Source organism: Ranitomeya imitator, chromosome 7 (assembly GCF_032444005.1).
Source record: "Ranitomeya imitator isolate aRanImi1 chromosome 7, aRanImi1.pri, whole genome shotgun sequence".
Taxonomy (NCBI): domain Eukaryota; kingdom Metazoa; phylum Chordata; class Amphibia; order Anura; family Dendrobatidae; genus Ranitomeya; species Ranitomeya imitator.
This window is the reverse complement of record NC_091288.1, coordinates 213,133,517-213,157,935: the sequence shown is the minus strand read 5'-3', so window position 1 is coordinate 213,157,935 and position 24,419 is coordinate 213,133,517. Positions and strand designations below refer to the sequence as shown.

General features: G+C 59.0%; 1 protein-coding gene across 4 annotated transcripts; it reads right to left on the bottom strand.

The window, feature by feature from the left end:
* Nucleotides 1-341: 341 nt before the first annotated feature.
* WDR90 (WD repeat domain 90) lies at nucleotides 342-24,304 on the bottom strand. 4 transcript variants are annotated; one of them, XM_069734770.1, is made up of 43 exons: nucleotides 24,239-24,304; nucleotides 23,200-23,291; nucleotides 22,860-23,036; nucleotides 22,199-22,337; nucleotides 21,951-22,121; nucleotides 21,597-21,720; nucleotides 21,245-21,315; nucleotides 19,318-19,427; nucleotides 19,061-19,243; nucleotides 17,599-17,655; nucleotides 17,443-17,511; nucleotides 14,522-14,632; nucleotides 14,265-14,410; nucleotides 14,125-14,182; nucleotides 11,753-11,871; nucleotides 11,473-11,634; nucleotides 11,266-11,396; nucleotides 11,053-11,169; nucleotides 10,751-10,980; nucleotides 10,378-10,517; nucleotides 10,176-10,306; nucleotides 9,914-10,044; nucleotides 9,669-9,830; nucleotides 9,464-9,592; nucleotides 9,267-9,394; nucleotides 9,118-9,194; nucleotides 8,880-9,011; nucleotides 8,663-8,803; nucleotides 8,493-8,569; nucleotides 8,297-8,399; nucleotides 7,839-7,960; nucleotides 6,063-6,222; nucleotides 5,747-5,937; nucleotides 5,403-5,571; nucleotides 5,216-5,327; nucleotides 4,967-5,138; nucleotides 4,774-4,896; nucleotides 4,534-4,699; nucleotides 4,322-4,452; nucleotides 3,716-3,859; nucleotides 3,330-3,449; nucleotides 1,087-1,171; nucleotides 342-753 (listed from the first exon to the last, which is right to left on the bottom strand). In XM_069734770.1, exons 1-43 carry the CDS (start codon nucleotides 24,246-24,248, stop codon nucleotides 596-598), a joined length of 5,481 nt encoding a protein of 1,826 aa, XP_069590871.1. In that variant the 5' UTR covers nucleotides 24,249-24,304; the 3' UTR covers nucleotides 342-595. The 4 variants fall into 4 exon arrangements, with proteins under 4 accessions (XP_069590871.1, XP_069590872.1, XP_069590868.1 ...); XM_069734771.1 differs by having other exon boundaries at nucleotides 8,880-9,008; XM_069734767.1 differs by having other exon boundaries at nucleotides 8,493-8,803.
* Between the last annotated feature and the right edge of the window lie 115 nt (nucleotides 24,305-24,419).

Below are 24,419 nucleotides of genomic sequence, written 5' to 3'. Positions count from 1 at the left end.
AGAGATGGGCGGTAATGACCGGTGCCCCCTGCAGGGGGAGGGCAGTCGGGATCGGCGTTACCCTGCGGTGCGGTTGTGTCAGTATCTGGTCGCTTATTTCGCCTTCTCTACAGACCGTCGGACGTTTTCCTGGACAGACGCGGGGTCAGAGCCGCTCAGATCACTGCAGCCACAATAGTGTTACAGTAATATGGGGTCTGTGTCACCCCCAGTATGTCCGGCAGGAGCAGCCGCCTGCTCTTCTCTACTGATCGGCCATGCAGGAGCCTCGGACAGCTGGGTGACAACGCCGCGGGCTCTGCAGCGGTGGTCGGACTCAGGTACTGGGGAGCTTTCAGTTTAAGGAGAAATTTCTTTTTTTTTTATCAGTTAAGTTCCAATGTGTAAAAAAATATAAAATCTTCACAACAACAAAAAGTTCACAAAAATCTAAAATGACAGAAACATTAATAAACTTTATCTGAACGCAGAAGATTCCTGGTGGAAAAAGAGAAAACATCGGGAAAGAAGTTTCTATTTTACAAACTATACACAAGTCCCGTCCAAAGCTGCGGCGATGGTCACGTGACACGGGGTGATGGCGGCTTCTCGCCCCTCAGGAGCTCTGGACGGCCCAGACCAGCACCTGGCTGTAGGACGCGGTGAGGAGAAGGTTCCCGGACGGAGACACCCGGCACAGGTGGACGCCGTCGTCGTGAGCGGAGAAGTCCTGCCGCGTGCCGGCCGAGGAGTCGATGACGCGCAGGAGACGCTCTGAGAGCAGACACCACACCGTTACAGTTACCGATTTCTCGCTCAGACTCTTCTCACCGTTTCCTAGTCCTCCGGTTACCATCGGTGAATGGGAACATCCAGAGGCGGAAAAGCAGCTCAGATCCAGTAAGTCTCACAGCTGAGGGTTTGTTACAGTTGTGTCCCTGCTGTCCGGTTTGTTCCAATGTATTGGTGCAGGGATCAGCAAACCACAGGGCATTGTCTAGACTGGATAACACTGTAGCAAACCCTCAGCTGTGAGGAGTACGGCTTGGAATGTAAACAGTTCCCTTCACTGACAGCAAGCAGAGATCTTTCTCCCCCCGGACTTACCGCTGCTGCCGGTGACCAGGAGCGACGCCGCCGGCGACATGGACAGAGACGTAGCAAAATGGGACAGAGGGATCCGGAGCAGAACCTGCAGGAAAGATGGGGAGAAAAGTCACACGCAGGGCGGGCGGGGACAGGACGCGCGCCCACAGAGTGCCGGGATAGGGACAGGACGCGCGCCCATAGAGTGCCGGGGCGGGGACAGGACGCGAGCCCACAGAGTGCCGGGGCGGGGACAGGACGCACGCCCACAGAGAGCCGGCGGGGACAGGACACAGGCCCACAGAGAGCCGGCGGGGACAGGACACAGGCCCACAGAGTGCCGGGGCGGGGACAGGACACAGGCCCACAGAGAGCCGGCGGGGACAGGACACAGGCCCACAGAGAGCCGGCGGGGACAGGACAAAGGCCCACAGAGTGCCGGGGCGGGGACAGGACGCAGGCCCACAGAGGGGCGGGGACAGGACGCAGGCCCACAGAGTGCTGGGGCGGGGACAGGACGCAGGCCCACAGAGTGCCGGGGCGGGGACAGGACACAGGCCCACAGAGTGCCGGGGCGGGGACAGGACGCACGCCCACAGAGAGCCGGCGGGGACAGGACACAGGCCCACAGAGTGCCGGGGCGGGGACAGGACGCACGCCCACAGAGAGCCGGCGGGGACAGGACACAGGCCCACAGAGAGCCGGCGGGGACAGGACACAGGCCCACAGAGTGCCGGCGGGGACAGGACGCACGCCCACAGAGAGCCGGCGGGGACAGGACACAGGCCCACAGAGAGCCGGGGCGGGGACAGGACGCAGGCTCACAGAGTGCCGGGGCGGGGACAGGACGCGCGCCCATAGAGTGCCGGGGCGGGGACAGGACGCAAGCCCACAGAGTGCCGGGATGGGGACAGGACGCGCGCCCATAGAGTGCCGGGGCGGGGACAGGACGCGAGCCCACAGAGTGCCGGGGCGGGGACAGGACGCACGCCCACAGAGAGCCGGCGGGGACAGGACGCAGGCCCACAGAGAGCCGGCGGGGACAGGACACAGGCCCACAGAGAGCCGGCGGGGACAGGACACAGGCCCACAGAGAGCCGGCGGGGACAGGACAAAGGCCCACAGAGTGCCGGGGCGGGGACAGGACGCAGGCCCACAGAGGGGCGGGGACAGGACGCAGGCCCACAGAGTGCTGGGGCGGGGACAGGACGCAGGCCCACAGAGTGCCGGGGCGGGGACAGGACACAGGCCCACAGAGTGCCGGGGCGGGGACAGGACGCACGCCCACAGAGAGCCGGCGGGGACAGGACACAGGCCCACAGAGTCCCGGGGCGGGGACAGGACGCACGCCCACAGAGAGCCGGCGGGGACAGGACACAGGCCCACAGAGAGCCGGCGGGGACAGGACACAGGCCCACAGAGTGCCGGCGGGGACAGGACGCACGCCCACAGAGAGCCGGCGGGGACAGGACACAGGCCCACAGAGAGCCGGGGCGGGGACAGGACGCAGGCCCACAGAGTGCCGGGGCGGGGACAGGACGCGCGCCCATAGAGTGCCGGGGCGGGGACAGGATGCGCGCCCACAGAGTGCCGGCGCGGGGACAAGACGCGCACCCAGAGTGCCAGGGCGGGGACAGGACGCAGGCCCACAGAGTGCCGGGGCGGGGACAGGACGCAGGCCCACAGAGTACCGGGGCGGGGACAGGACGCAAGCCCACAGAGTGCCGGGGCGGGGACAGGACGCAAGCCCACAGAGTGCCGGGGCGGGGACAGGACGCAGGCCCACAGAGTGCCGGGGTGGGGACAGGACGCGCGCCCACAGAGTACCGGGGCAGGGACAGGACGCGCGCCCACAGAGTGCCGTGCCGGGGACAGGACACGCGCCCACAGAGTGCCGGGGCGGGGACAGGACGCAGGCCCACAGAGTGCCGGGGCGGGGACAGGACGCACGCCCACAGAGTGCCGGGGCGGGGACAGGACGCACGCCCACAGAGTGCAAGCGGGGACAGGACGCAGGCCCACAGAGTGCCGGGGCGGGGACAGGACGCGCGCCCATAGAGTGCCGTGCCGGGGACAGGACACGCGCCCATAGAGTGCCGGGGCAGGGACAAGACACGCGCCCACAGAGTGCCGGGGCAGGGACAGGACGCGAGCCCACAGAGTGCCGGGGCGGGGACAGGACGCGCGCCCACACAGTGTCGGGGCGGGGACAGGACACGCGCCCACAAAGTGCCGGCGGGATCTGGAGAGCTCGTGGTCAGTACCTGTTTCTGGGCCAGGCTGTAGAACAGCGCCTCCTTCTCCATCCCGAACCCCGTATACACCACTGTACCAGGCTGCCATGGACAGAAAGCGGCAAGAGTGGGAACTGGCGAGTCTGCCTCCTGCAGAGAAAGACAAAGCAGTCACCCGGAGCTCCACTGCACCTTATACTCTAGTCACAGCCAGAGCTGCATTCACCGAATTCTCCTAATAAACGGACCGGCAGTGCAATGCATTCTGGGAGACTTAGGAATCCATTGTACACCTATTACACCTCACCAGCAGGCAGCGCTGCATCTTCAGTGCTCACAGGACGGCAGCGGTATTGCGCATGCAGCTCCGGAGATAACGCCACGTATCAGTGCCGCTCTTGGGCACCGCTGCTCACCTTCTCACTGTCTGGTGCCGGGAAGCTCAACCAATCCATGAGCTCGCACTTATCCTTCGCCCAATCAGAGGCCCAGATGCTCACGCGCCGATCTAAACTGGCAGCCAACCAGATATCTCCACCGTGAAGGCCGAGCTCTTCAGGCTTTGGGAAGAAGGATCAAAGAGGTAAGAGGGGGGAGATGATCCGAGAAAGTGAGGGGGAGGACCGGAGGAAGGGGGAGGAGATGATCCGAGAAAGTGGGGGGAGGACCGGAGGAAGGGGAGGGGGAAGGGGGGGTGAGAACCGGAGGAAGGGGGCGGGGTGAGAACCGGAGGAAGGGGGCGGGGTGAGGACCGGAGGAAGGGGGCGGGGGGAGGACCGGAGGAAGGGGGCGGGGGGAGGACCGGAGGAAGGGGGTGGGTGGGGGGTTAGGACCTGAGGAAGGGGGCGGGGGGGGGAGGACCGGAGGAAGGGGGGAGGACCGGAGGAAGGGGGGGTGACGAACGGAGGAAGGGGGGTGACGAACGGAGGAAGGGGGGTGACGAACGGAGGAAGGGGGGGTGGAGAACGGAGGGAGGAGGTTGACGAACGGAGTGGGACGATCATGGCTCTCCAGCGTGTTACCTTCCTGGGGGAGAACTGGACGGTGCTGATCGGTGACCCCTTGTGATCGTTCAGCACGCGGATGGTCATCCCTGTCCTCGGGCTGCTCACCGCCATCAGACCGTCCTTCCCGCCGGACACCAGAACGTCACCTGTGATGATGAGAAGAGGTGGTCACCGCACGCGGTCGTCGTGTCTGCACAGAACCCCGGGAGCTCGGCTCCATCACTGACCGGTGAGGGAGAAGGCGAGGGCGGTCACGGCACACGGGTGGGGGTGGATCTTCATCTCCATCTCAGTCTTCGTCACACTGAAGAAGCGGATGGTGCCGTCGCTGTACCCGGCCGCTATCCTCTGCCCGGACGACGGCTGGCGGCTCCAGTCCAGGCACAGACAGCTCTGCGGGAGATCACCGGGGTCAGGGAGCTGCGGTAAAGCCCCCTATGTATAGGGCAGTGGCGGTCCGCCATTACCTGGTTGAGGACTTGGAATTGCAGGAGCAGCTCGCAGCTGTGGAGTGACCAGACGCGCACGCTGCCATCCTCCCCGCACGTGGCGCAGTGCGTCTCCCCCGGACCCACCACCGCGCCCGTCACCTGTGGGATCACAAGACATGGAGTCCCAGCCTCCGCCATCGCGCTCTCCGGGAATCCTCCCGCGTCCTACCTTGTTCCTGTGGCCACTGATGAGGCGGATGCTGGTGCTCTCCTCCCAGTTGATGTACCACACCGTGCCGGCCGTGGTGCCCACGATCCCCATCTCCAAGGAATCATCAAATGTGGCGCTGACAATGGCGCCATCTAGAGTCATCTCTTGTTCCATGAGTACGGAGGACGAGCTACAGAGAGAGCGAGATATCGGCTACATATACCCCAGCGCTGTCCCCAAGCTGGCACGGTGACGCCCGGCTCGTACCTGGCAGCGGAGCCCTTCTCCCGGAGCTCCTGCACGGCGGCCACAGACCAGAGCCGGATCCTGCGGGTGTTGCTGCCGGTCAGCAGCCGGTTCCCCCTGCACAGCACGACGCCTGTGGGGCAGAGCGCAGGAATGAGCCCACGGTAAGACGCACGCGGCGTCCGTGGCGGGCAGAGCGGGCTCTCACCTATCTCCCCCTGATCGGCCTCCCAGGTCATGAAGCAGCGGTGCGTCTGAGCGTCCCACACACACACCTGCCCGGTGCTGCAGCCGGTGTACAGCAGGGAGGTGGGGTTGTAGGTTAGCGAGGTCAGCTCTGCGGTGCCCACCTCGTCCGGAACGGGCGCGCTGTACACCTGGAACAGAAGGGACCATGCTGAGGACATGACAGGACTCCTTCCCGTACTCCTCCGCTCAGGGACGGGTGTACGCTGTATGCTCAGCCATCTGGGACTTATGGGGTCCTCAGCTCTCCGATGAGGCCGGTAGGACCCCTGGGACTTGCTGACGATGGAGCATAATGGGCGTTACCTTCATCTGACTCGATGTCCCGTTCTCCTCCACCCGCCAGAAGTTCACAGTCCTGCTGCCGACACAAGCAAAGGTGTCAGCGTGCAATGGGTTAAAGGCAGCGGCGTGGACAGGGTGGGACAGCGTGCTGCGCGCCAGCATCTCATAGGTCCGGGTGCTCCACAGCGCCAGGCTCCCATCTCTGTAGTCACCTGCATCACAGGAGACAGCGCATGGCTTAAAGGGGTTGTCCGCGACATTGATGGCCGATCATTGGGGGTCTGACACCCCGACAAACCAGGCGGCGTGACCCTCAGCGATCTCGCATCCCTCTTACCCACAGTGAGGAGCAGACGGTCGTCCCTGGAGAAGCTCATGGCCTGGACCTCGGTGCGGTGAAGCGTCAGGACTCGGAGACACGATCCTCCCGGTGAGTCCCAGACTCTGATCTGGCAGAGAGAAGAACCGTCCCCAGATCCGGAGGAGGAGGCCAAGATCTGTGCGGAGGAGGAAGTAGGTGAGGTGGCAAAAGGCGGAGGATGAGGCGTCGGCGAGGCGCGGAGAAGGGGGAGGCAACAGCGAGGCGCGGAGGACGAGGGGGAGGCAATAGCGAGGCGCAAAGGAGAAGGGGGTGGCAACAGCGAGGCGTGGAGGACGAGGGGGAGGCAACAGCGAGGCGTGGAGAAGAAGGGGGAGGCAACACCGAGGCACGGAGAAGAAGGGGGAGGCAACAGCGAGGCGCAGAGGACGAGGGGGAGGCAACAGCGAAGCACAGAGGAGAAGGAGGAGGCAACAGCGAGGCGCAGAGGAGAAGTGGGAGGCAACAGCGAGGCATAGAGAAGGGGGAGGCAACAGCGAGGCACAGAGGAGAAGGGGAGGCAACAGCGAGGCACGGAGAAGGGGGAGGCAACAGCGAGGCACGGAGGAGAAGGGGGAGGCAACACCGAGGCACGGAGAAGAAGGGGGAGGCAACAGCGAGGCACGGAGAAGAAGGGGGAGGCAACAGCGAGGCGCAGAGGACGAGGGGGAGGCAATAGCGAGGCGCAAAGGAAAAGGGGGTGGCAACAGCGAGGCGTGGAGGACGAGGGGGAGGCAACAGCGAGGCACGGAGAAGAAGGGGGAGGCAACACAGAGGCACGGAGAAGAAGGGGGAGGCAACAGCGAGGCGCAGAGGACGAGGGGGAGGCAACAGCGAAGCACAGAGGAGAAGGAGGAGGCAACAGCGAGGCGCAGAGGAGAAGTGGGAGGCAACAGCGAGGCATAGAGAAGGGGGAGGCAACAGCGAGGCACAGAGGAGAAGGGGAGGCAACAGCGAGGCACGGAGAAGGGGGAGGCAACAGCGAGGCACGGAGGAGAAGGGGGAGGCAACACCGAGGCACGGAGAAGAAGGGGGAGGCAACAGCGAGGCACGGAGGGGAAGGGGAGGCAACACCGAGGCACGGAGAAGAAGGGGGAGGCAACAGCGAGGCACGGAGAAGTGGGAGGCAACAGCGAGGCGCAGAGGAGAAGGGGGAGGCAACAGCAAGGTGCAGAGGAGAAGGGGGAGGCAACAGCGAGACGCGGAGAAGGGGGAGGCAACAGCGAGGCACGGAGGAGAAGGGGGAGGCAACAGCGAGGCACGGAGAAGGGGGAGGCAACAGCGAGGCACGGAGGAGAAGGGGGAGGCAACAGCGAGGCACGGAGGAGAAGGGGGAGGCAACAGCAAGGTGCAGAGGAGAAGGGGGAAGCAACAGCGAGGCGCGGAGAAGGGGGAAGCAACAGCGAGGCGCAGAGGAGAAGGGGGAAGCAACAGCGAGGCGCGGAGGAGAAGGGGGAAGCAACAGCGAGGCGCAGAGGAGAAGGGGGAAGCAACAGCGAGGCGCGGAGGAGAAGGGGGAAGCAACAGCGAGGCACGGAGAAGGGGGAAGCAACAGCGAGGCACGGAGAAGGGGAGGCAACAGCGAGGCGCAGAGGAGAAGGAGGAAGCAACAGCGAGGCGCAGAGAAGGGGGAGGCAACAGCGAGGCGCGGAGGAGAAGGGGGAGGCAACAGCGAGGAACGGAGGACGAGGGGGAGGTGACAGCAGCATGGGGGGGGGGGGGTCGTCCACACAGGAAGAGCCGGAGACCACTCACCGTTGCGTCGTGGGTCAGCGCCAGGGTGGAGATCTCCTCGCCGTGTCCGAGCCAGTGACGCTGGGATCCAGAATGCAGATCCTCCACCACGATGACGCAGCCGGAAGTGTAAGCGAAGAACCCTGCACGGGGGGAGATCGGGGGCCGCAATCACTCATTTGCTGCCATGAGCGGAAACCGTGATGGTCACATTCGGAGACCGATACAGCTGAGGGTTTGTTACAGTTGCATCCTCTGAGTTAATCATATCAGCAGCAGACATTGAAGAGCCGATTTTGGCCATAGACTGGATACAACTGTAACGACCCCCCAGCTGTGCGCAGTTAGATCGCTGCAGTTTTTCCATTCACTGACAGCAAGCATAAACCTTGGTGCTTATCTTTACAATCCCGGGAGCCCCAACACTCGGAGGAATAGTGGGGGCTTCTGCCACCCCGGACGCCGGGCCCACGTCCTACCTGTATCCGAGCTCCACACCACGTTCCCGCGGCCATTACCGTTGTACCCGATGGCGGCTCTGAGCACCAACCTCTCCTGCCCGGCCGGAGGATGGCACGCCGCCTAGAAACCAAGAGGACAGGAAAGTCAGCAAGGAGCCCCCCGTCACCTCCACACGGGGACGTGGCCCCTCCGTTCTCGCCGGCGCAGTCTCACCTCGGCAGGGCAGGAACTTTTGAAGCGAGGGGTGAAGTGCGAGTAGACGTCAGGACGTGGGGGGTCCGGGAGCAGATCTACGAAACAAAGGGCTGCGTTCCTCAGAGCACTACAGCTCCCAGCATGCCCTGACAGCCGCGGGCTGCAGACCCCCGTCACTAGTGTCGTACCTTGGTCGGCGCCCCCTCGGCTCCGGGTCGGCCGGTTTTCTATGATGATCAGAGACGACTGTCCGTCACTTTCCCCCGGATCTTGGATTTCCACCTCTTCTACCTTCGACTCCTCCAGATCATCACTCCCATCGTCCGATTCTGTCCAGAAGAGCCGCAGGTTAGGGATAACCATCATTATCCGGGGGCGGACACGAGCGAGCGCGAGACCCCTCACCTGTGTGCTGTGCGCCCTGCACGGGGCTGATATCCAGGCGGGGAGGAGAGGAGATGCACGGACGTGGCGCCGTCACCCGTGGCATCCCACTGGAGACGAACGTGGAGTCTCTCCTCTGATCACCATCATCTGCTGGGTGACAACGTTTAAAGGGCCGGTACAGTAAAGAGTTCTGCAGCTTCCTATTATATTTTAAAGGGATTGTACCGTCCCTTTAAACCATACGAGCCCCACTTACCTGCGCTGGAATGGAGGGTGAGGGGCAGGCGCCCCCTGATGGTAGACTGGTGAACCGTGGGCAGACCCCCTGCAGAGCTGCAGAAAGCAGAGCGTTACATCAGTGTCAGCTACCAGAGGCAGAGCGTGGCGCTCCGTACAATACCCCACCTGGTGTCCGCGGGGTCAGGAGCCGCCTCAAAGCTCCAAATAAAGATGGCGTCTCCGGCAGTGATCACGTGCCGCTGATCCGGGGAGAACGCCGCTTGCTGGATGGGTTCGGAGTGTCCGATGAAAACCTGGAGGAGCGAGACGTAGTGAAGACAGAGCGGGCGACACAACATGGCGTCCTGGCATCGCAGCGTTACCTGCGGGCGCGAGGTTCCCGCCAGCCGGTGGTCCCACACCTTCACCACCCGGTCCCCGGCCGTCACCAGGTAGCGGTCATCCGCACTCACTGCCAGCGAGGAGCAGAATTCCTTGTGCACATGCGTGACCTGGGGGGGAGCAGACGCGTGAGATGTGGTCGGCAGCGGCCCCCCATGGACGGCGCAGGCAGGACCCCGCGGTCACCTCTCTGCTCAGCCGACCAGTCGTGGGGTCCAGCCACAGGATCTTATTTCCAGAGGTGGACACCAGGAGGGGGTAAGGGCGGAGGGGGCTGAAGGAGAGACCCCGAGCGCTGTCCAGGGTGGTGCTGTCCAGGTCCAGGATACTGACGTCAACCCGCAGGAGCTGGAAAACAGCAGCATTAAGTGCAAGAGCAGCGCTTCTTAAAGGGGCAGTCAGTCTGGACGACGAGGTGATCAGCGATTTACCTCATCTAACGAGCGGCCGTCCATGACGGTCACCGTGTATTCTGTGGGTCCGACAAAGGCCAAGAGACGGCCATCTCTGCTGAGGGACAAAGCCTGCGGCCCCCGCTCCGGGGTCTTACACACCACGTTACCTGGGGGGTTACGAGGTACAATATGAGAGGCGGCCCACCTGCACCATTCTCAGCTGACACACTGTAACAAGACCATCAGCTGCATAAGAGCGATTCCCTAAGAACAGATCCTGGGATCAGGATCCACTGACCGAGCACCCGCACGACGCGCTGCTCTCTGTGCCCGACGCTGTACAGGGCGAGTGACCCCAGCGCCCCGCAGCTGTACATCAGGCCTCCGTCTGGGGAGAAGAGGAGGCCGGTGACGGCTCCGCGATGCTGCCTGCCGGGAGAAGGACGAGTCAGAGAGGTGGAGGCCGGGCACAGGCTGATGTGCGGCCCCCCGGTACTCACCTGTGTTCTGCCTGCAGAGCCGTCGCTGCCACATCAAAATACCGGACCACCCCGCTGCTGAAGCCGCAAGCCAGGGCCGGCCGGACGGGGTGGAAGGCCACCGTGCACGGAGTCTCCTCACCGGCCGTGAAGTCGTACAGCTGCAAAGATTAGATTAGAGCAAGTGGTGAGGCGTCAGCGAACACCAAAACACAGCGGAGCCGTGCCAGCGCGTCCCGTACAGAGCGGAGCCGCGTCAGCACGTCCCGTACAGAGCGGAGCCGCGTCAGCGCGTCCCGTACAGAGCGGAGCCGCGTCAGCGCGTCCCGTACAGAGCGGAGCCGCGTCAGCGCGTCCCGTACAGAGCCGAGACTGAGGCACGGGGGTCCGCTACCTGCTGGAGGGAAGCCACGTCCCAGATCCGGATGGTGCGGTCCTCGGACACCGTGGCGATCTGACCGTGACACGTGGAGAAGGCACGCAGAGCGTCGGTGTGAGAGCGCATGAGCGTCTGGTAACCCCGCGAGGGAACGTCCAGGACCCCGACTTCTCCACTTCTAGTGGCGGACAGGACACGCAGACCATCGGGGCTGATGGACACAGAGCTCAGCGGACCCTCGTGCTCTGCAGGGCAGACAGGTGTCAGTATATAGCCGAAATGTGACCCCTAGAGAGACCGGATTCACCTACACTCACCCGCCTCTAGGAAGACCCCAGAGAAGTCTAAGGGCCACAGGCGCAGGGAGCCGTCCTCAGAGCCGGTGGCGCAGTAGGTGGCAGAGACATAAAGGCTGTTTATTGCCACGCCAGGACCTGGTGGTGGGAGAGACCCCGTCAGGGAGCGGAACCAAGGATCTCTATGATGATAGTGAACAGTATGGCGGTGGCCGCACTATGTGGCGATCTTACCTGAGCTGAAGGTCATCTTCTCCCGCCGCTCCCTGTGTGGTGTCGGAGGCAGCTGTAGGCGGCGGACATGACGCAGCGCCACGCTCTTGTAGTCGATCTCCAGGATGTGCCCGCTGCGGCTGCAGACATAACTGCGGGTGACAGGACAGAGGTAACGGACGAGCCCCGGCATCCTGCCGCCACCATCACCCACTGACCCCAACTTACAGCGTCCGCTCATCAACTTCTCTCTCCGGACTGTGCCCAACCTCGAACGCCAGGTCTGTGAACTCCAGGTTGTGGTACTCGGCCAGATTCACCGGGCAAGAGCGCAGAGCGCCGTTACGTAGCCGCCATAACCGGACATTGCCGCGGCCACAGGAAACCATCCTGGGGACAGAGAGGACACAAGACGGTGACGGAGGGGAAGCCGAGGTCTAACTGCCCCCAAACCATCACCGAGGGGCCGCGTCACCCCAACAATACAACATGGCCGAAACAAAAATACCTGGTGTCATCAAAGAAGGCGAACTTCATAGTCTGTATATCCACATCTGTGTGAGCCTTCGCCAGGACGACAACCTCACCACCACGGCCGGCCCGAGACGTGTCCCACACCACCACCATCTGAGGGGCAACGACACCGGACACATCGTACAGACCCTCAGAGTAACCGTCTGCACACACCTCGTGCTATACCCCAGAGCTGCACTCACTATTCTGCTGGTGCAGTCACTGTGTACATACATTACATTACTGATCCTGAGTTACATCCTGTATTATACCCCAGAGCTGCACTCACTATTCTGTTGGTGCAGTCACTGTGTACATACATTACATTACTGATCCTGAGTTACATCCTGTATTATACTCCAGAGCTGCACTCACTATTCTGCTGGTGCAGTCACTGTGTACATACATTACATTACTGATCCTGAGTTACATCCTGTATTATACTCCAGAGCTGCACTCACTATTCTGCTGGTGCAGTCACTGTGTACATACATTACATTACTGATCCTGAGTTACATCCTGTATTATACTCCAGAGCTGCACTCACTGTGAACATACATTACATTACTGATCCTGAGTTACATCCTGTATTATACTCCAGAGCTGCACTCACTATTCTGCTGGTGCAGTCACTGTGTACATACATTACATTACTGATCCTGAGTTACATCCTGTATTATACTCCAGAGCTGCACTCACTATTCTGCTGGTGCAGTCACTGTGTACATACATTACATTACTGATCCTGAGTCACATCCTGTATTATACTCCAGAGCTGCACTCAATATTCTGCTGGTGCAGTCACTGTGTACATACATTACATTACTGATCCTGAGTTACATCCTGTATTATACCCCAGAGCTGCACTCACTATTCTGCTGGTGCAGTCACTGTGTACATACATTACATTACTGATCCTGAGTTACATCCTGTACTATACTCCAGAGCTGCACTCACTATTCTGCTGGTGCAGTCACTATGTACATACATTACATTACTGATCCTGAGTTACATCCTGTATTATACTCCAGAGCTGCACTCACTATTCTGCTGGTGCAGTCACTGTGTACATACATTACATTACTGATCCTGAGTTACATCCTGTATTATACCCCAGAGCTGCACTCACTATTCTGCTGGTGCAGTCACTGTGTACATACATTACATTACTGATCCTGAGTTACATCCTGTATTATACCCCAGAGCTGCACTCACTATTCTGCTGGTGCAGTCACTGTGTACATACATTACATTACTGATCCTGAGTTACATCCTGTATTATACCCCAGAGCTGCACTCACTATTCTGCTGGTGCAGTCACTGTGTACATACATTACATTACTGATCCTGAGTTACATCCTGTATTATACTCCAGAGCTGCACTCACTATTCTGCTGGTGCAGTCACTGTGTACATACATTACATTACTGATCCTGAGTCACATCCTGTATTATACTCCAGAGCTGCACTCAATATTCTGCTGGTGCAGTCACTGTGTACATACATTACATTACTCATCCTGAGTTACCTCCTGTATTATACCCCAGAGCTGCACTCAGTATTCTGCTGGTGCAGTCACTGTGTACATACATAACATTACTGATCCTGAGTTACATCCTGTATTATACCCCAGAGCTGCACTCACTATTCTGCTGGTGCAGTCACTGTGTACATACATTACATTACTGATCCTGAGTTACATCCTGTACTATACTCCAGAGCTGCACTCACTATTCTGCTGGTGCAGTCACTATGTACATACATTACATTACTGATCCTGAGTTACATCCTGTATTATACCCCAGAGCTGCACTCACTGTTCTGCTGCTGCAGTCACTGTGTACATACATTACATTACTGATCCTGAGTTACATCCTCTATTATACCCCAGAGCTGCACTCACTAATCTGCTGGTGCAGTCACTGTGTACATACATTACATTACTGATCCTGAGTTACCTCCTGTATTATACCCCAGAGCTGCACTCACTATTCTGCTGGTGCAGTCACTGTGTACATACATTACATTACTGATCCTGAGTTACATCCTGTACTATACCCCAGAGCTGCACTCACTATTCTGCTGGTGCAATCACTGTGTACATACATTACATTACTGATCCTGAGTTACATCCTGTATTATACCCCAGAGCTGCACTCACTATTCTGCTGGTGCAGTCACTGTGTACATACATTACATTACTGATCCTGTGTTACATCCTGTATTATACCCCAGAGCTGCACTCACTATTCTGCTGGTGCAGTCACTGTGTACATACATTACATTACTGATCCTGAGTTACATCCTGTATTATACCCCAGAGCTGCACTCACTATTCTGCTGGTGCAGTCACATTACATTACTCACGTTCTTCCCGTGTCCGTCTTTCCCGACTCCGCACAGTCCAGCTCCGCTGTGTGAGAAGCTGGAGGAGACATGATATCACAGGTTGAGTGCAGTACTTGCTCAGCCCTGCTGGGGGCAGAGTTCCCCTCTGCAGCACTGACCTGAGGGAGGACACGGAGTGGACGTGGGTCCTGAACATGGCGATGCAGCCGCCTTTCTCGAAGTCCCAGAGCCGCACCATGCTCAGGCTGCCCGTCTGCGCGGAGGCCAAGAGGGAGGAGCTGCCATTAAACGCCAGGGCCGACACCTGCAGGAAGAGGAGGCGGTGATGGTGGCGGCGATCAGCGGCACACACCAGCGGCACACACCAGCGGCAGTCGCAGATTGTTCCGGGAGCGGCGGAGGCTCTGGCCTTTACCTTGTCAGTGTGACCCAGGAAGAAGCGCTGATCTCCGCTCCGCACATCCAGCACCACGATAACAGCGTGACAGGGGAAGACCACCGAGCCGCCACAGCCGGACCACAGGGCCTGCAACACAGGAGGATGGGAGTGGTGGTACTATCAGGACACTACAGGGGACGCTGGGAGTAGCGGTGCTGTCACGATATTGTATGAAATATAATATGATGTTGTGCTCTTCTCTCTTTGGTTCTCTTTGATTCTCTGTGTGCTTCGGAATGTATGGTAGAAGGGGGGTTTTATTGCCCTGGCCATAAATTTCAGGCTCGAAGCAAGTTACTCGTCCCCCTCCCAACTGCACTAGCTGAAACTGGTATAAATGGCTCCAAAATCCATGAGAGTCTTTGTTCTAATATTATAAGATTCTGGGCCAACGACTTAGGCTAAGAGAATAATAAATACATATTGCTAACGTCCATCGGCGCATCTATCCATCACTGTAAGCAGGAGTCTCCAAGTCCAACAGGGACAGAGTACGGATTACGCTGGAATGGAGTGTCCCTACTAGCCTGAGTTTAGTATCTATAGAGAGCAAATCCTAATACAAGATGAATCCTGGGTGCGTTATGATCCTGACATGTTCTGTAGCGGAGATACAAGCATTAGACAAACTTGTTTTAAATCTAGTAAGACTGAAGAGATAGGAGGGTCTCGGTAAGCCAGCCCTGTTGGTGATGTCACCGGCTGCGGTTTATAAGTTTCTGACAGACCCCAGCAGTGAGTTTTCTACCTGGGAAGCCATGACTGCTAGCCTGATGCACTGGGACACATGGAAACTCCACCAACTAGCCTGGTTGCCTGCAATGCTCTGAACACATGTAAGTGTTGATTTCTCATGTAATCCCTGTTTTTTTTATAATTACCTTTGTACATATTTTCAATTGTCTCATATTGTAACATCTTTATATAACTTTTTATAAACACTGCCTTATCTTTCGGAGTAAAAATATTTAAAGTACTAGTTCGTTCTTCCTGTTCTAAAACGTACCCTAAGTCTTCTGAAGGGAATTACGCTACTGTTTTGGGTTAGCTTCGGACCCGTTTAATCGAAGCTGGTGGCAGCATATCGTGTGCGAGGCCTTTGGGTGTTGTTGTGGCGATGGCGGCGTTGATAATTATTGTTCCTGCCTGAGTGGGAGTAGTTTATCGTGTCGCTGCAGCGTGCCCAATAGCCAGTACATAGCAGGCAGCCTTTCTGGCGACTAATTACCCAGGGTGCAGTACCTAATCTGACCTGAGAGTAAGGGGGCGCCAGAGAGCTGCAAGTGTTAAGTGGAACTGTAAGCGGGATATACATAAATCCCTGCAGTTTGTGGTATATTGAAAGCAGTGGGATACCTAGAATAAGCCCCTGCTGTAAACTAAGAGGCCAATAGACCTCACAGTGGAGGGATAACTAAGATAAGCCCCCCTGCACATGCGACAGCCGTCTGTTGGCCCAAAGTCACCCCGACCCGTGACGTGGGGGTGACTGTCACGGTGTGAATCGTGACAGGTGCTATCAGGACACTACAGGGGACGCTGGGAGTAGTAGTGACATTAGGACACTACAGGGGACGCTGGGAGTAGTAGTGACATCAAGACACTACAGGGGACGCTGGGAGTAGTAGTGACATTAGGACACTACAGGGGACGCTGGGAGTAGTAGTGACATCAAGACACTACAGGGGACGCTGGGAGTAGTAGTGACATCAAGACACTACAGGGGACGCTGGGAGTAGTAGTGACATCAAGACACTACAGGGGACGCTGGGAGTAGTAGTGACATCAAGACACTACAGGGGACGCTGGGAGTAGTAGTGACATTAGGACACTACAGGGGACGCTGGGAGTAGTAGTGACATCAAGACACTACAGGGGACGCTGGGAGTAGTAGTGACATCAAGACACTACAGGGGACGCTGGGAGTAGTAGTGACATCAAGACACTACAGGGGACGCTGGGAGTAGTAGTGACATCAAGACACTACAGGGGACGCTGGGAGTAGTAGTGACATTAGGACACTACAGGGGACGCTGGGAGTAGTAGTGCTATCAGGACACTACAGGGGACGTTGGGAGTAGTAGTGACATCAAGACACTACAGGGGACGCTGGGAGTAGTAGTGACATCAAGACACTACAGGGGACGCTGGGAGTAGTAGTGACATCAAGACACTACAGGGGACGCTGGGAGTAGTAGTGACATTAGGACACTACAGGGCACGTTAGGAGTAGTAGTGCTATCAGGACACTACAGGGGATGCTGGGAGTAGTAGTGATATCAGGACACTACAGGGGATGCTGGGAGTAGTAGTGATATCAGGACACTACAGGGGATGCTGGGAGTAGTAGTGCTATCAGGACACTACAGGGGATGCTGGGAGTAGTAGTGATATCAGGACACTACAGGGGACGTTGGGAGTAGTAGTGACATCAAGACACTACAGGGCACGTTGGGAGTAGTAGTGACATCAAGACACTACAGGGGACGCTGGGAGTAGTAGTGACATCAAGACACTACAGGGGACGCTGGGAGTAGTAGTGACATTAGGACACTACAGGGGACGCTGGGAGTAGTAGTGACATCAAGACACTACAGGGGACGCTGGGAGTAGTAGTGCTATCAGGACACTACAGGGGACGCTGGGAGTAGTAGTGACATCAAGACACTACAGGGGACGCTGGGAGTAGTAGTGACATTAGGACACTACAGGGCACGTTAGGAGTAGTAGTGCTATCAGGACACTACAGGGGATGCTGGGAGTAGTAGTGATATCAGGACACTACAGGGGATGCTGGGAGTAGTAGTGACATTAGGACACTACAGGGCACGTTAGGAGTAGTAGTGCTATCAGGACACTACAGGGGATGCTGGGAGTAGTAGTGCTATGTCACTCACACATCGCTCTGTGCAGCCTCCGAAGCCGATGATTTTCTTCAGTTTCAGGATCGGATCAGGTAGAAGCTTCTGGAAGACAAAACAGAAGGTAAATGGGGCGTTAGTGAAATGTCGCCCCATCGCCCCGCGGTGCGGCCTGCGCTCTGTAGTCCTCACCCGGCCCCCGGGGTCTGCAGATAACGGCGCTGGTCTGTGGGATGTGATGTGCGCGACCTGTGAGAGGAAAAAGGGTTAAATGGCTGCAACCGGCGGAGCCCACCCCAAGTATGACAGAGCCCCCCCGCCAGCCAGGGGCCCCCCGCACCACGCCAGCCAGGGGCCCCCGCACCACGCCAGACAGGGGCCCCCGCACCACGCCAGACAGGGGCCCCCGCACCACGCCAGACAGGGGCCCCCGCACCACGCCAGACAGGGGCCCCCGCACCACGCCAGACAGGGGCCCCCCGCACCACGCCAGACAGGGGCCCCCCGCACCACGCCAGACAGGGGCCCCCCGCACCACGCCAGACAGGGGCCCCCGCACCACGCCAGACAGGGGCCCCCGCACCACGCCAGACAGGGGCCCCCGCACCACGCCAGACAGGGGCCCCCGCACCACGCCAGCCAGGGGCCCCCCGCACCACGTCAGCCAGGGGCCCCCGCACCACGCCAGCCAGGGCCCCCCGCACCACGCCAGACAGGGGCCCCCCGCACCACGCCAGACAGGGGCCCCCCGCACCACGCCAGACAGGGGCCCCCGCACCACGCCAGACAGGGGCCCCCCGCACCACGCCAGACAGGGGCCCCCCGCACCACGCCAGACAGGGGCCCCCGCACCACGCCAGACAGGGGCCCCCGCACCACGCCAGCCAGGGCCCCCCGCACCACGCCAGCCAGGGGCCCCCCGCACCACGCCAGCCAGGGGCCCCCCGCACCACGCCAGACAGGGGCCCCCCGCACCACGCCAGACAGGGGCCCCCCGCACCACGCCAGACAGGGGCCCCCGCACCACGCCAGACAGGGGCCCCCGCACCACGCCAGACAGGGGCCCCCCGCACCACGCCAGACAGGGGCCCCCCGCACCACGCCAGACAGGGGCCCCCCGCACCACGCCAGACAGGGGCCCCCCGCACCACGCCAGCCAGGGCCCCCAGTACCACGCCAGACAGGGGCCCCCGCACCACGCCAGACAGGGGCCCCCGCACCACGCCAGACAGGGGCCCCCGCACCACGCCAGACAGGGGCCCCCGCACCACGCCAGCCAGGGGCCCCCCGCACCACGTCAGCCAGGGGCCCCCGCACCACGCCAGCCAGGGCCCCCCGCACCACGCCAGACAGGGGCCCCCCGCACCACGCCAGACAGGGGCCCCCCGCACCACGCCAGACAGGGGCCCCCGCACCACGCCAGACAGGGGCCCCCCGCACCACGCCAGACAGGGGCCCCCCGCACCACGCCAGACAGGGGCCCCCGCACCACGCCAGACAGGGGCCCCCGCACCACGCCAGCCAGGGCCCCCCGCACCACGCCAGCCAGGGGCCCCCCGCACCACGCCAGCCAGGGGCCCCCCGCACCACGCCAGCCAGGGGCCCCTGCGAGACAGGGCGGGCAGCATGAGGTGATGGATGACCCCTGACTCGCCTTCTCGGGGTCCGGGTGTCTGTGGACGGTGAGGTTCTGTCCTCTAGACGCGTACACATGGATCCCCCCATCGTCCTCCTCGCCGACGCTGCTCCCCCCCTCGGTCTCTTCCCGCGGTCTCCCGTGTACAGACAGGTGGCGCTCGGGAATGGACTCCACTTGTACGGGGGCGAAGCGAGGAAGCTGAGGGGCAGAGGACAAAGACAGTGAGAACAAGCGCGTGTCAGCGAGCGCAGAAACATGGAGGAAGGACGCACCGGTCTGGGGGTCGTGATCTGCTGGATGAGGGAGACTCTGTCCTGCACTGGTTTACTGAGGGTGACAGAGCGGGGGCGCTGCCGAGCAGGACTGCGGATCGGAGGGGCCCCTGTAAGACAAGACACCAGTATGATATGCACTCACTCCAGAGCTGTGCTCCCAGACTCCGAGCAGAACATGGACATTCAGAACTGAAGTCAGCCGAATAGTGAGTGCAGCTCTGGGGTATAATACAGGATGTAACTCAGGATCAGTAATGTAATGTATGTACACAGTGACTGCACCAGCAGAATAGTGAGTGCAGCTCTGGAGTATAATACAGGAGGTAACTCAGGATCAGTACTGTAATGTATGTACACAGTGACTGCACCAGCAGAATAGTGAGTGCAGCTCTGGAGTATAATACAGGAGGTAACTCAGGATCAGTAATGTAATGTATGTACACAGTGACTGCACCAGCAGAATAGTGAGTGCAGCTCTGGAGTATAATACAGGAGGTAACTCAGGATCAGTAATGTAATGTATGTACACAGTGACTGCACCAGCAGAATAGTGAGTGCAGCTCTGGGGTATAATACAGGATGTAACTCAGGATCAGTAATGTAATGTATGTACACAGTGACTGCACCAGCAGAATAGTGAGTGCAGCTCTGGGGTATAATACAGGATGTAACTCAGGATCAGTACTGTAATGTATGTACACAGTGACTGCACCAGCAGAATAGTGAGTGCAGCTCTGGAGTATAATACAGGAGGTAACTCAGGATCAGTAATGTAATGTATGTACACAGTGACTGCACCAGCAGAATAGTGAGTGCAGCTCTGGGGTATAATACAGGATGTAACTCAGGATCAGTACTGTAATGTATGTACACAGTGACTGCACCAGCAGAATAGTGAGTGCAGCTCTGGGGTATAATACAGGATGTAACTCAGGATCAGTAATGTAATGTATGTACACAGTGACTGCACCAGCAGAATAGTGAGTGCAGCTCTGGAGTATAATACAGGAGGTAACTCAGGATCAGTAATGTAATGTATGTGCACAGTGACTGCACCAGCAGAATAGTGAGTGCAGCTCTGGAGTATAATACAGGATGTAACTCAGGATCAGTAATGTATGTACACAGTGACTGCACCAGCAGAATAGTGAGTGCAGCTCTGGAGTATAATAAAGGAGGTAACTCAGGATCAGTAATGTAATGTATGTACACAGTGACTGCACCAGCAGAATAGTGAGTGCAGCTCTGGAGTATAATACAGGATGTAACTCAGGATCAGTAATGTAATGTATGTACACAGTGACTGCACCAGCAGAATAGTGAGTGCAGCTCTGGAGTATAATACAGGATGTAACTCAGGACCAGTAATGTAATGTATGTACACAGTGACTGCACCAGCAGAATAGTGAGTGCAGCTCTGGGGTATAATACAGGATGTAACTCAGGATCAGTAATGTAATGTAATGTATGTACACAGTGACTGCACCAGCAGAATAGTGAGTGCAGCTCTGGGGTATAATACAGGATGTAACTCAGGATCAGTAATGTAATGTAATGTATGTACACAGTGACTGCACCAGCAGAATAGTGAGTGCAGCTCTGGGGTATAATACACGATGTAACTCAGGATCAGTAATGTAATGTATGTACACAGTGACTGCACCAGCAGAATAGTGAGTGCAGCTCTGGGGTATAATACAGGATGTAACTCAGGATCAGTAATGTAATGTATGTACACAGTGACTGCACCAGCAGAATAGTGAGTGCAGCTCTGGAGTATAATACAGGATGTAACTCAGGATCAGTAATGTAATGTATGTACACAGTGACTGCACCAGCAGAATAGTGAGTGCAGCTCTGGGGTATAATGCAGGGTGTAACGTCACATGAGGAGCACTGGGGGGCAATCTCAGGGGTTTCTTACCTGGGGTGGGGGACGGCGTCTCTCCCTTCTGAATGGAATCGTAGGGTAACTTGGAAGCATCAGAAGGAAATCTGGAAGAACAGTAATTTCCTTCATACAATGTGATGATCGGCAGCCGGCGCTCAGCAGGAACCTATGACCTGTCAGATGTTGTCAGAGGCTCGGTGATTGTTGTTCCGTTACCTCCGCAGACACATGGTGGCACAGTGCACATCTCTGTACAGCGGAAGCTTCTTCTCTAGTGCCCTCCCGGCCATTCCAGCACGAGGTCTCGCTTTACAGCCAGGAGGTGATGGAGCCCAAATGTATCTGAAAGGTGAATCTCGTGGCTGTAGGAGCGGCGTGGACTGACCTTATGAAGTCGTACAGGTCTTGCCATTTCTCTCCTTTAGGAACCGGAAACGCCATCTCGCGGGGCATCGGGGCAAATCCATTCTGTAAAGCCTTGGACTGCCGCGCCTCGTGATAGCTCACCTCTGGAGGGAGAGCCGGAATGGAGTGACCCTTTAAGCTGCCATGTTGGTACAATGTGGGAACCACTAGCGCCCCTTTATTACCCTGATGCCCATTCATTTAAAGGGGCATCATGTAATCCCGGGGCAACAGATGATGCCCAGATGCGGGTACAAAGTGGACATCCCCTTTAACCCCATTTTCCGTTTTTTCCTCCCAGAGCCATAACTTGTTAAGCCCTCACACGTCTTACCGGGGTTGAACACCAGATCGCTGGTCACCAGGTTCTTCACCAGTAAGTTGGAGCAGAGCTTCACGCTCCTCAGGTGGCTGTACCTCCGACTCAAGTACATGGACAGGATATAGCGCAGGTCCAGCAAAAGACAGGTCCACCGGGAGCCTGAGGGGGCCGGACCCACCAGACCTGGAGGGGAGATGCGAGAGGAGGATGATGCCCACCGATCGGGAGCGTTCATGGTCACACAGGATCTCTGCGCTCACCGTGGCGGGCGCCCTGCGCGGTGCCGTCATACACCGAGCCCTTCACTGCTCCGCACACAAACGGGAACTGCAGCCACGTGGTGGTCGACCTAAACTCCTTAAAGAGGTTGGAGAAGGAGATCCGAATGGTCTGACCGTCCTGGAAGAGAGAGACGTGACGAGCGCCATTCACAAGGATGGAACCCAGCTTTCCCAGAATCAGGTGACAGCGGATGTATCCCAGCTTTCCCAGAATCAGGTGACAGCGGATGTAACCCAGCTTTCCCAGAATCAGGTGACAGCGGATATAACCCAGCTTTCCCAGAATCAGGGGTAGCGGATGTAACCCAGCTTTCCCAGAATCAGGTGACAGCGGATGTAACCCAGCTTTCCCAGAATCAGGGGTAGCGGATGTAACCCAGCTTTCCCAGAATCAGGTGACAGCGGATGTAACCCAGCTTTCCCAGAATCAGGTGACAGCGGATGTAACCCAGCTTTCCCAGAATCAGGTGACAGCGGATATAACCCAGCTTTCCCAGAATCAGGGGTAGCGGATGTAACCCAGCTTTCCCAGAATCAGGTGACAGCGGATGTAACCCAGCTTTCCCAGAATCAGGTGACAGCGGATGTAACCCAGCTTTCCCAGATCCCTCTGGATGACACCCGCCCGCTCCCGTCTCACCTCGGCGCTCACGTCTACGTGCACCACAAAATGCTTCCCGGGGATCGGCCTGAACAGCAGGTAGAGGTGGCGGCCGCTCAGCCCCAGACTCTGGGAACTGGTCTTGGGGACCTGGACGTAGTTGCCTGCGGGGACGGCCCCCCGGATCTTGTACACGGTGCACTTCAGGCCTCTGTCCTGCGGCAGGAAGAAGATGATGGGGTGAAGGAGGCCACAGGAAGGAACAGCAGCAACCGTGCTGATTAATGAGGGGCGCGTGGTCCATGGCGATGTGTGGCGGCCCCTGACATACGTCCCCCCAATACTAGAACAGCTTGGAAAATAACATGGAGGCGGTTACCATGACAGCGGTGACATCGCCCTCCCGGCTCGAACGCTTCCACTCGTCCAGCTGCACGTGCTTGAAAACGTTCACATACGGGTGCTGCCAAACTGTGCGGTGGGGGGAAACGAGGACAAGTGAGACCCCAATATACACAACGCCCCCCACATACACATCAGCAGTGCCCCCCCCACATTAAATGTGACCTCTATATTACACACAAGCACCCTCTCGGGACCCCTGAGTGCAGAATCCAACCCCCGAGACCCCTGAGTGCAGAATTCGACCCCGGGACCCCTGAGTGCGGGACACGACCCCCAGGACCCCTGAGTGCGGGACACGACCCCCGGGACACCTGAGTGCGGGACACGACCCCCGGGACCCCAACAAACCAGACACGACCCCCGGGACCCCTGAGCGCGGGACACGACCCCCGGGACACCTGAGCGAGGGACAAGACCCCCGGGACCCCTGAGCGCGGGACACGACCCCCGGGACCCCTGAGCGCGGGACACGACCCCCGGGACCCCTGAGTGCGGGACACGACCCCCAGGACCCCTGAGTGCGGGACACGACCCCCGGGACACCTGAGTGCGGGACACGACCCCCGGGACCCCAACAAACCAGACACGACCCCCGGGACCCCTGAGCGCGGGACACGACCCCCGGGACACCTGAGCGAGGGACAAGACCCCCGGGACCCCTGAGCGCGGGACACGACCCCCGGGACCCCTGAGCGCGGGACACGACCCCCGGGACCCCTGAGCGCGGGACACGACCCCCGGGACCCCTGAATGTGGGACACGACCCCCGGGACCCCTGAGTGCGGGACACGACCCCCGGGAACCCTGAGCGCGGGACACGACCACCGGGACCCCTGAATGTGGGACACGACCCCCGGGAACCCTGAATGTGGGACACGACCCCCGGGACCTCTGAGTGCGGGACACGACCACCGGGACCCCTGAATGTGGGACACGACCCCCGGGAACCCTGAGCGCGGGACACGACCACCGGGACCCCTGAATGTGGGACACGACCCCCGGGAACCCCGCACCTCCAGACATGGCTCCAGCTTAATCCTCCCGCCGCGGCCAACTGTCTACACAGCACTGACGTCATCGCGCTGCCCTAACGACGGCTCCAGAGCATCGTCCCGCCCCCTGGAGACCGGGCGCAGGCTGATGGCGTCACTGGCGGCGTCTGATGTTGCCAAGCAACCGCTCACGTCTCTACTG